This window comes from Spermophilus citellus, assembly GCF_964194105.1.
Source record: "Spermophilus citellus genome assembly, chromosome: 16".
NCBI lineage: Eukaryota > Metazoa > Chordata > Mammalia > Rodentia > Sciuridae > Spermophilus > Spermophilus citellus.
The window spans coordinates 58,798,667-58,811,304 of NC_138196.1; the positions used below are offsets into that span (position 1 = coordinate 58,798,667).

The 12,638-nt window shown below is 36.3% G+C and overlaps 1 protein-coding gene across 1 annotated transcript; it reads left to right on the forward strand.

Annotated features, from left to right (window-relative positions):
- The first annotated feature begins 499 nt into the window (after positions 1–499).
- Positions 500–11,422, forward strand: AGA (aspartylglucosaminidase). Its single transcript, XM_081269399.1, has 9 exons — positions 500–719; positions 2,607–2,760; positions 3,331–3,443; positions 4,390–4,502; positions 6,360–6,474; positions 7,614–7,689; positions 8,917–9,024; positions 9,710–9,843; positions 11,192–11,422. Exons 1-9 carry the CDS (start codon positions 593–595, stop codon positions 11,290–11,292), a joined length of 1,041 nt encoding a protein of 346 aa, XP_081125525.1. The 5' UTR covers positions 500–592; the 3' UTR covers positions 11,293–11,422.
- Positions 11,423–12,638: the final 1,216 nt, after the last annotated feature.

Sequence of the window (12,638 nt, forward strand, 5' to 3'; positions counted from 1 at the left end):
GAGGACGTCCTACAGAAAGCTGTGGTAGGAAGACTGAGCAGGGAAAGTAAGGGTAGAAAATATCTAAAATGAATTTGGTCTTAAGAACTCTTCACCCATACTCAATAACCATTTCAGATCCCTGAGGAATTCCAGATTACATTTTAGACGAGGCAAAGTTCAATTTACACTTTTAATTCAGAGGATAAATAAGTACAAAAACAATAAACATTTACCCAAAGTTCCTAAAGACAAACAAACCAGAGTTGCATGACTTCATACTAATTTTCCAATATGAAGCTCAATCTATACTTAACATCAAAGAAGGCAGCAATTTGTTTGACCAATAAAAGTAAATGTCTCTGCACTGCGCTTAATACGAAGCACCTCAGTAGGAACGAACCCTGCAGCTCCACCACGACAGACCTCTAACACGATCCCTGAGAAGGCCGCGTCTCGCGAGAGTTGAGGGACCGCGGCCCGCACCAAAGGGAGAGGGCGTGGCCGTCAGGTGGGCGGAGTCCTGGAGATCACGAGTGCTAGAGCTCCGGACCGGTCTGCGCCGGTCGCTTGACCCGGACTCATTTCGCGCTTGTCTGCTTAGCGCGCAACTATGGCGCGGAAGTCGAATTTGTTTGTGTTTCTCGTGCCGCTCCTGCTCCGCCCGACCCTAGTGCGCGGCTTCAACACTCTGCCCCTGGTCCTCAACACTTGGCCTTTTAAGAGTGCAACCAAAGCAGGTGCGAAGCGGCGGCCGGGGGTGGGTGTCTGCACTGCAAGAGGTCGCGGTGGGGTGGGGAGGACCGACTGGCTGGCCCCATTGCAGCTGCAGGGCAGGCAAGCGCCCGATTGGCCAGGCCTTCCGCAGCCTCGGCTTCCAGTCCTTCCTGCTTCGCCCGCTTCGTTGCTCTTTTGCAAATGACATTTACTCCATCGTCCTCCGAGGCTGTGTTTTTAAGTCCTTGTCATTTAGGATCACTCCTTGTATTGCCCCCCACTCCCACCCCGCACTAATATATATTACACTGTCCTGCTGACCTCCAACGTTTCGGGTCTTTCAGCTTTTACTCTTCCAGTGGCACTTACGCTGGTTTTTGCCTGCTACCTAGTTTTGCCGGGCGTCTACCTCTCCACCTTCCCTTTCTCACCCCCACCTCCATGTATCTTCAGTACCCTGGATTCTTAATTTCTAGACAACCTTTTTTGCCCAAAAGATAGCATATTCTTTTCCCGCATAACTTTTTTTTTTTTTTTTTTTTTTTGGTAACACTCTGATATATCCAAGGAGCTTCTCAACAATCATTGTGCCTGAGCCCACCTCCTGGGATTTTGATTTAACTGCTGGAACTAGGTCATCTGCTTTTTTAAAAAAACAAATCCTCCCTATGTAATTTTCCTTGGCAATCAGAGAGGATTGAGAACCACAAAGCTATGGTATCCCCTCTTCCAGGAAGCCTTCCCTAATGCCCTTAAACTTAATCAATCAGAATCGGATTCCCATCTTTTGCTCCGTGATATTATCCTGTATATACCAATCTCCTGGCATTTTCGTATCGTCTTATGTTTGTTTCTTTCGTTTCAAGACATACTACTGCAGGAGTAATTTCATACTCTTGGTACCCCATCTCATAGATTAACTTTCTGGTGGCAGAATTGAATCCAGAATTTGAAGGAGGTAAACTGCTATGTTATAGGCAGGGCATAGGCATCATAGAAAATAAGGAATCAGGTTGTGAGAAAGAGATTCATAGCAACAGAGAGACCCAAAGGAGCCCAGCAATCTGGGCAGGGGACAATTCTGTGCAAATTGCCTTATAGGAAACTTCTCAGAATGTACTTTCAAGCCTGTAGGTCCATTACTGACATTAATTAAAGTGCTTATTGACAGTACCTGCTGTTCAAGGAATTCTGTTTTTATGGGTAAAGTGTTCAAGGAAGAACTCTCCTACCCCAATGTACAGGGATCCACAGAACAGCACAATGCCAAAAGTATGGCCACCATAGTTGAAGTAACTAATTTTAAAACCAAGCTCTGCTGTGTACCAGCTGAGTGACCTTAAAAAATTTTCTTAAGTCGATGGTTCAATTTCCTCTTTTTTAAAATGAGGAATTGCACATTACTATCTTAAAAACTGTTATGAAGACTAAATGAACTAATTCATATGAAGTCCGTCTTGTAACTGTTTCTTAGAATTTTATCAAGACTGTCCTGGAATAGGTGTTACCTCAAAAAAAAAAGGTAATAATTATGCATATTTTTGCAGAAGAAATTTGTGAGGTGATGATTTAATAGATTGTCAGTTTAACTGCCTTTGGGTAGTTTCAATTGTACCTTTAAAAATAGAGGAGAGGATACTGCTTTTCTTAGAAAAAATAGCTATTAAAAAGTGAAAGAAAAAAAAAAACACCTCACATTGTAGCAGTAGCCAAGTTCTTTGAATTCTTTATAATAACCAGTGATGTAATTTTTGTCTCTGACTGATTTGTATACTTGATAAACTAATTTGCTGACATTTCAGTTTAACTGAGTGTAAAAACGGGGAAAATTAAAATAGGAAGTCTCAAATTGCATTTGGCATCAGGAAAATATATATAGATAAAGGAGCATTATTTGGTTTAATTAACAGCATGGCTGGTGTTAGAATCTGGTGGTTCTGCCCTCGATGCCATTGAGAATGGCTGTGCTATGTGTGAGAAAGAGCAGTGTGATGGCTCCGTAGGCTTTGGAGGAAGTCCTGATGAACTTGGGGAAACCACGCTGGATGCCATGATCATGGATGGGTAAGAATGTCTTTCAGAGAGATTGCTTCTCTGTGTCTGTGCTTCATGTTAAGCTGCATTTAGAATTGTAATTTCTCCTAAGCTCAAGATGGGAGAAGGTGTGAGTTTTGTCACAGGTCAGAACCACTAGCTTATTGTATTTGGCATTTTCAAACACAAGGAGTTTCTCTCTTGATTATTTAAAAGTGAATAACTTATCCTAATAATATCAATAACACATGAAAATAGATCTCCTATAACAGGGAGAAAATTTGCCTCTGACCTTATAAACCATTATTCACCTGACATCCACAAATATTATGGTTTGTTTGACCAGAAAACTTAAAGCCTCTTTCAGAAGCCATGTTTAAGAATTTTAGTTCTGTTGGAATATATGGTAAACAGATTTTCTGTTTTTTCCTTAATTCTGATCTTGTGGAAATCTATGAACTTCATGAATGTGCTTTTTGCTTTTCTGTGTAAGATGATGGAATTTATCCTACAAAACATTATTGCTTAGAGAACAGCAATATTTTTTAATTTATGAACCTATGAAAATATCTTAATACATACTACATTTTTTTCTTACAGCACTACCATGAATGTAGGAGCAGTAGGAGATCTTAGACGAATTAAAAATGCTATTGGTGTGGCACGGAAAGTACTAGAACATACAACACACACACTTTTGGCAGGAGAGTCAGGTATTTTTTAACTATACTGAAATTCTTTCTAGTCTTGTCTGTAGTCATCCCTGTGAAAAATAGTACTCAGAATCCAAAGAGAAAAGACTTCAGTTTAAATTCCAGCTCTTAATGTCTATTTAACTGGATAGGTAACTTCTAACCCTTACTTTCTTTGTCTTTAAAATAGGATTTAAAAAATAATAACAATTTATTACCTATAGATGAGTAAATGCTGGACTGAAATAGTGTTCACCATCAGTTTTTTCCCATATTATTACATTTTTATGGGTGCATCATTAACCTAGAGAGCATTATTAACATAAGAAGATAGGACTAGAAGGAATATGTTATGACAACATCACTTACTTGAAGACTTTCCACACTGTATACTAGAAATTATACAATGGACTATAATCAAAAATTATTTTTAATGATATGTTTATCTAGTGACTCCAATAGGTTTCCTTCAGTTTGGCTGTAAGTACAAAATCTCAAGGTACCTGACACATAAAAAAAATGGTACTCATTCAGTTGAATACAGTTGTCCTTTGCTGTCACAAAGCTTTTTACACCCTGATCATGATCATTGCAACTGGTCAGAACAGTAAGCAGTAAGAGTCCGTATTGGTGAGAGTGTGTGCCTTTTTTTTTTTTTTTTTTTTTTTTTTTTTGGTCAAATGGAAGGAGATGGTGACGGTGAGGTAGCAAAGGATTCTGCATAACACACAACCCAGGGAACTCAAGCAGATCAGCTTTAAGTAGGACATATGGAAGTTAAAGATGTAGAAATTGATTTCCTTGAAATTGTTCATGTGTGAAAACTCTTTGAGAAAACTTTGTGTACCCCTCTGGATATCTTTGTGTACCGCATGTAAGAGGCAGCTGACCTAGGATGCCTCTAGCACATACATTTTGCTTGAAAGATGATACTTTGTTAATTTATACTTTCCTTCCTAATCGCCAGCCACCAAGTTTGCTGAAAGTATGGGGTTTACCAATGAGGATTTATCTACCAATGCTTCTCAAGCTCTTCATTCGGATTGGCTTGCTCAGAATTGCCAGCCAAATTTTTGGAGAGTATGTATATGTATTCAATCTCAAAAATAAATTACTTGAAAATATTAAAATTATTTCCTTTCAGTTCTCTCTTGCCTGCCTATTGCTGAGGATGCTTCTTAGCATCCTGGCTACATGTTACAGCTGGAGATTTAAGTTGTCTCTCTGGGCATTGACATGAGAGCTCCTTTAGCAGGCTCTGGTTCACATCCAGGGTGAAGAACTACTGGTCTTTGACAGTTGTTTGCAGACTAGGAAGATTCTGGGAATTGGAGCTGCCCCCATCAGAGATTTTCTGCTTATATTTCCTTGGATAAAGGCTGAAAAAGTCAAAGTTTGGGAAACATAAGTCTGAAATATTTTCCAGATCTTATCTGTGTGACGTATATATAAGTATATGTATGCAGTATATATCCAGCATCTTCCCATCACTTCAGTTAAAGATTTATACCATTAGGTATCTTGTTTGTTACTAATGGGATAATTTGTCTTTAATGGAATTTTTAGCACAAATCAGTTTGCCTTTTCCATACAGTTTCCTTCTTTGATTGTTTTATGGCCTCATCTTTTTTTTATTTTTCCCTAATTGCTGATTACCATGATGTCTCTGGAATTAACCATGGAAAAAGATGGTTGATAAAAGAGAATAGGGAAGGTACCTAGTATACTAATGTATAATGTGTACAGGTTGAACATCCCGAACCCAGAAATCTGAAATTCAGAACTCTCTGCCATGGTTCCACAAGTGAAAGACTCTACACACCTCATGTATTGCAGTTAAAATACAGGTGCACTAATAATATTGTATAGCATCACCTTCAGACCACTTGTATACAAAACAAACCTGTATATGAAATATAAATGAATTGCTTTAGACTTGAGTCCCATCCCCATGGTATACTTGTAAATATTCCAAAATCCAAGACAATCAAAAATCCAAAATATCTCTGGTTCCAAGAATGTCAGATAACGGGATCATCAACCTATAGTAGTTTCTTGTTTTGTTTTATTGTTTTATTTATTTGTTTATTTTTATGCCACTAGGGATTGAACCCATCAGGTATTCTATCACTGAGCTATATAACTAGCCCTTTGTATTTTTAAATTTTGAGACAGCCTCACTGAAGCTGGGTTCAAAATTGAGATTTTCCTAGGTCAGCATCCCACACCACTGGGATTACAGAAGTCTACCACCTCACCCAGTCCTTATTTTAAACCAATCTATGTATACCACCTAAATTCATAAATGTGGATTATATTTTTGTGCCTTTAAGATTCAAAAGGATAGCTGGGTTTGCAACTCAGTAGTAGAGCGTTTGCCTAGTATGTGTAAGGTATTGGGTTCAATTTTCAGCATTGCATATAAATAAATAAAATAAATGTCCATCAACAAGTAAAAAATATATTTTAAAAAAGTTTTTAAAGGAATCCTAGAGTACCACACTTAGAGCATATTTCATAAGCCTAGCTTTGGAAAGAAAAAAGTGGATTGCAAACAGTGGTTTTAAATCTCAGAATTCTTATTTATCCAGGAAAAAAATTCTGAAGAGTACCATTGTGTTGTACCTTATTCCATTGGATTAATATCTAATTAAAAAAAAAAAAAACTCTTGTATTGTGCTTAGAATTTTAGCAAATAAAGACAAAATTCAGGGACCTGTTCTATGTGATATATATATAAAACACATATTATGTAATTCTGAGACTAGCATGGGAATTTTGTAAACTTAGATATTCATCAATTTTCACATAAGACTCAACTAATCTTTATGCTTACATTACCATATATTTCTTACTAGTGTTAAGTGATTGTACATAACTACATGTCAATTTCTAAGATACTCTTTCTTAAAAATAAAACTTAAATTTTATTTACAGAATGTAATACCAGATGCTTCAAAATACTGTGGACCCTACAAACCACCTGGTATCTTAAATAAGGATGATCCTACCTATAAAAAAGCAGGAGATGATTATGGTCATGATACTATTGGTAATTTGTCTTTTATACAGTTTTCATGATTAAAGTTAATTACCTTCTTTATCCCTGTTCATGTACTAGAAGTTGATTTTGGCAAGTAAGTGCCTCTCTCTCATTTTTTCTCTTTGGTATGTATATAAATAAGAGAGATTTTATGTATACATGAATGTATTTGTTAAATTGCTTATACAAGATCCCCCAAATCAAATATGACTATTCATGTGTTGATTTTTAATTCTTTGATAGTTAGTTCTTTATGTTGTTTGGTGGTACTAGGGACTGAACCCAGGGATGATATACCACTGAGCTACACCGCTCACATATCCAGGCCTTTTTAACTTTTATTTTAAAAAAGCATCTCACTAACTTCTCTAGGCTGGCCTCCAACTTGCAATCCTCCTCAGCCTCTCAAATTACTGGGATTATAGGCATATGCCACTGTGCCTGGCTATCATTTGCTCTATTAAAGTGGCCTTAAATAATTTTTTCCAAGTTTTTAGGACAGACTTTTTTCTACTAGTCCATTTTAGTGATTTTATTTGGAATTACCCCGGAAAAAAAAAAAAAAAAAAAGGAAAGTAATTCACCAATTTGAAGAGGAAGGATATGGGATGTCTATCAAATGACAGTATGAAGCCAAGTCATCACAGTGCATAAATTATACTACTGATATAATTTTCACTATCCACACATTTTCGCTTTACTTCTACGTGAAATTAATGAGAGCATATTTATATTATTTTCCTAGTTCAGGCTGTGAAAACACAGTACAAAGGCTGGTGACTTACAAACAACTGAAATTAATTCTCACAGTTGTGGAGGCTGGAAGTTCAAGGTCTAGGCATGAGTAGATCCTGTGTCTGGTGAGGGCCCATTTCCTAGCTCATGGGTGATGTCTTCTTCATGTCCTCATGCAATCGAAGGAGCTTAGCTAGCTCTCTGGTCCTCTTTAATAAAAGTAATAGTCTTATTTGTTAGGGCTATGCCTTTATGACCTAATCACATCCCGGAAGCCTCCCTCCTAAATTCATCACTTTGTGGACATAAATTTTGGGGAGCCAACATTCAGACCAAGAAGTTATCAACTGCTCAATAATGTGGTTATATTTGAAGTAAACTTTAGGTACTGACAACTTTTTGTTTACTTCCAGGTATGGTTGTAATCCATAAGACTGGACGTACTGCTGCTGGTACATCTACAAATGGTATAAAATTCAAAATACCTGGGTTAGTGTTTTCATAAGAACAGAACTCTCAAATATATATAAATGTAAAGCAGTATGTGCTGGGTGCTATGGAGGATAGTACAACCAAGTAGAGTGCTAGCCTCATGGCTGATGTAGATAAATGTGAAAGAAAACACATTAGATCTGCTAAGTGCCAAAGGAGGAGTCAGAGCCAGTGCTTTAGAGTTTAGGGTGGCTTAAAGTAAGTAGTTAGTAATGCGAATAAGGTGTTGCTAGCTAGGAACTGATCCTTGAGTCACAGAAAGGAAAGGGGATCCTCACAGCAAAGGCACTGGCAGGTAAAAGTAGTGCTCACTTCAGATTCAGGGCTTCTGCTGGCTGAAGAGATTGTTAGTGCATGGTGGAGAGGCAGGTGGTGGAAGGTAAGACGAAAGGAAGACTGGAACCATATTTCAAGGAGTCTTATGTTAGTTTGAGGATTTCTAAATTTTATTTTGAAGTGGTAGAAAAAGGATTAAAGATTTATTTACAAGGAAAAGCTTTGTCAAGAGTTTGACATATTGCATAATAAGCAAGAATAGATGTTAGGTAAAGAAAATCAATTTTGAGCCTCTTAAAATAACCCAGAAATCAGATGATAAAGAATGGTAATTATAGGAAAGTAGCTGTAAATCTTTGAATGTCAGCTTGGCATGTAGCTAGCTGATTACATTTTTTTTCATTTTTTAAATTGGCAAGTAAAAAGCATTTGTGACATATGTATAATGTTTTCATATATGTATACACACATTCACAGACATAGTGATTTAACTTATATATTACCTCACAAAATTGTTTTTTGTGGTGATTACAACTTAAAATCTGCTCTCAGCAATTTTCAAATAGACAGTAATAAAGGTGTTATTGTAATAACTATGATATACAATTGACCTCATAAAGTTATTCCTCCTGTCTAATGGAAGTCTTGTGTCCTTTGACCAATATGTCTCCAGTTCCCTCACTCCCTGGTATCAAGCAATCACCATTTTCATCAGTTCTATAAATTCAACTTTTTTATACTCCATGTCTGATAATAAATTCTTAATTAATGTAGGTTTGTGAAAACTAAGTTGAAAAACTAACAAAAGTCTTTTCTCTATGTTGTGAAGAATTTACTTAAAACAATAATCAGTAGTTATGTGGAAACATCCTCTATTTTGGAAACAACTCATAATTTATTTTACACTTGATTTCCTGTCCTAAATTCTTATGCTGTGTGCTCATAAAGTCGCATAGGAGACTCACCAATACCTGGAGCTGGGGCATATGCTGATGATACTGCAGGGGCAGCTGCAGCCACTGGGAATGGTGATATATTGATGCGTTTTCTGCCAAGGTATGACTTCTTACGTTTGTAAATTTTAGAGATCTTTATAGGGGATATGTTCTCTGTCAAGATACAAAATGAGTTTCTGTTTTGCATAATCTGATTGTGCACAAGAGCTTTTGAGAAATTTATATACAAACTTTTTGCCTATCATTTAATGATCATTCAAATTAAGTAATCATAGTTCCATGAAATAGAATAGTACCCTACTTCACAGATGAGAATATTTATAATTTATTCAAATGTAAGTCCACTAAGTCAAGGAGCTATGATAATTGATGAAAGTATGAAACATAGTCCCTATGTGCAGTCACTAGAACTTCTTGTTGCCTACGTGTACAGTATTTTCTCCTTTAATTGTAGCACCTTTTCTCTTTCAAATGTAACCTCTATTCTCTGTGATTTCTGGTTGTTATTACTAAACCAGAAACTCAGCCAAAGTCAAAAAATACTAAGCCAGAAAAAAACCTAATTTCTTAGTCTGAAACTAATGGTGGATGACTTGAATAGATGATATTATATCAAGATTTCCTTGCTTCAATGTTGATGCTTTAGTGAGAGTTAGCCACTCCCACTCATTATATGTATTCTATCAAATATGACAGTTTTGTTGGTTTTAAATTTCTAATTAAAGTTACCTGATTTGAAGTTTGCATTTGTTCTATGATACTGAAGTTCCCTCTGTTTAACTCAGCTACCAAGCTGTAGAATATATGAGTAGAGGAGAAGATCCAACCATAGCTTGCCAAAAAGTGATTTCAAGAATTCAGAAGTATTTTCCAAAATTTTTTGGGGCTGTTATATGTGCCAATGTAACTGGAAGTTATGGTAAGTTGAATTTGAATTTTGATTTATGCAAACCCTTTTAAATACTATATTGTACAATATACTAGTCAGTAGAACAGGGAACTATGTAGAGTAGGCTCTGAGTAAATGTTAATTGATGGTCTTTCAAGGCCCACAAAGTGTTAAAATATACCTAAAACCCTTTTTTGTTGACTACTGGTAGTTATATATTATCTGTTCTTTGGCTCTTAGTTCTTATCCCTACATGTTGAGATGTACTAATTTAGTTAGATGCTTTTACTAATTAGAAAGAGGTAGGGATGAATTATTTCCCATTCTTCTTTTCTAATTGTTACTTAAATATTTCAGCCATTTAGATCTTTTGGGAGTTCCAAAAGAACAAAATGTATTACTAATTTGTAAACCAAAGAAGTTTGCAGAATTATTTTTGCACTGTGTTTGAGGCATGTCTTTTGCTTCATTTACTTTCCGTATGAGCCTATCACAGTTTCAAAGCACCACTGCTGATTCTCATTAGTGAATTTTCAGATGGGGAAGATATACAGCTTATTGATCAATACGACTTATTAGGTTAGACTGCTTATTATTTTCCTTTGATCTTTTACTTCCCACACGTCTGTATTTGAAAAACTTGTTTGAGGAATTCCTTATTCTTTTTTAAGTACTAAAACACAAAAGTCAGTAAGAGTTATGGGGAGGGAAGGTTTTATGTATGAAATAAGTCAGTTTCATTGATTCTCTCTTAAGAAATAAACTGTAGAAGGCTCGGAGTTGGATTTAATAGGATGGAAAATGCTAATTATATAATTGTAGATGAATTTAAAATGACTAGTACCTTACATTTGAAGTAATGAGAGTAGAAGGGACATCTCCCCCAAGGGTTTTTAAGCAGAAGATGAACCCAAGACAAAAAGCACCTTGTCAAATAACTCTTCTTTCTGTGAGATTAACAGAGTAGAAAAGAATAAGAAGCAGTGATGTTGGGGGGGGGTGTTAATGGATGAATCATAGGAATGTTCTAGAGGCTAGGGAAATAAAATTTTTGGATGATGTGAATAATTTCTTGTAAGAAAGGGACATGAAAACATTAAAAAAGAAACAACAGCATGTGTATGGAATAGACAATCCACAGATTTTCTGAAGTTCAAGAGGATTGCTCCCCCACCACCTGTTTTTGGGGTTTTGTTGGTTTTTTTTTTCTTTCTTTCTTTCTCTCATAACTACTCAGTGCTAAGGAAGGTACTTCTTTGTAGCTTTGTTGTACATATGTAAACAATTGCCAGTGTCCAGGCAAATAGCAATATCTGTGTTGGTTATAAATATATGCATCCTGTATTTAACCATACATCTTTCTCTTTTTTGATCCAAGGTGCTGCTTGCAATAAACTTCCAACATTTACTCAGTTTAGTTTCATGGTTTATAATTCTCTAAAAAATGAACCAACTGAGGAAAAAGTTGACTGCATCTAATCCATCTTCTCTGTCACTATCTGTATTTAAAGAAGAAAAAAACAAAAGCAAAAGGTTATAATCATCATGTAGTGGTTGTCTGCATTGTAAGGTTTTTGTATAAACACAAAAATAAATTTATGCTAAAATGGCACTTTCTACATCTGAAATTTTTGTATTTTCTATTTTTATTTAAGCTTTGTACACTCCCTGAAAATTAATATCCATATGTGTATGTGTTGTATAGACTTAAATGTAAATGATATTTGAATTTCTAATTGATGTTGCAAGAAATTACTACTTCGGGAATATATTTTCACAGTAATATACTAAATCCAAGTCAGCTATATGTGAGTACTTAAAATCATTAAAGTATACAAGCCTTTTAGGTCTTAGGTCTTCCTCAAAGGAAGAGTTACACTAAGACTTGGCAGATTAGTCCTGGTTAAATTTCAGTTTGTTATGTTCAGTATGACATACCTCTGACCACTGATTATTAGTTTTACCTAGTGTTCCTAATAGCTTGAAGCAGGAAGAATGCTATTAATATAGATGCTTTTTATTTTGCACATATTAGAAAATATGGGCAATCTTCTGGTAAGCAATTATATTGATTTTGTTTGGATTACTCTCTAATGGAGCTCTGAATGTAGGAAAGTTTTGAGCCACAAAAATCTCTGTCTTTAAGCTTCTGACAGTATTGGTCATGTCTTTTACAAATCATTGGGGGCATTTGATTTGTACTGTAATTTTACTAATGTCTTTTGCAGAGGTGGGATTACAATTAGAAATAAGTCAATAATGTGTTTTCTGGCTTGGTATTATTTTCCTAACTTCTGAACTACATCTGAAAAGTACATGGAAGTTGTGTGTCTGCTTTCTTAGCATCATCTTGTTTTTTTATCCTCCCTCTGTACCAGGGATTGAATCCAGGGCACTTAACCATGAGCCACATCACCAATCCACTCCCCCTTTTTTTTCTTTTATTTTGGGCGGGTCGGGGGGGGGGGGGGGTACAGGGGATTGAACTCCAGGGCACTTAACCACTAAGCCACACTCCCAGCCCCCTATTTTGTATTTTATTTAGAGACAGCATCTCACTGAGTTGCTTAGCACCTTGCTTTTGCTGAGGTTGGTTTTGAACTTGCCATCCTCCTGCCTCAGCCTCCTAAGCAGCTGTAACTATAGGTGTACACCATTGAACCCAGCTTTTAGCATCATCTTTTTCCTTCAGAATCATTCTCTTTAAAATCAGGAGTCTAACTCATTCCCCCATCATTCTTACCCCCCCTACCCTTTGCCCCCTCCTTTTCCGCTCCCTCCCCTTTGCCCTATCTAAAGTTCTTCCATTCCTTTCCCATGCCCCA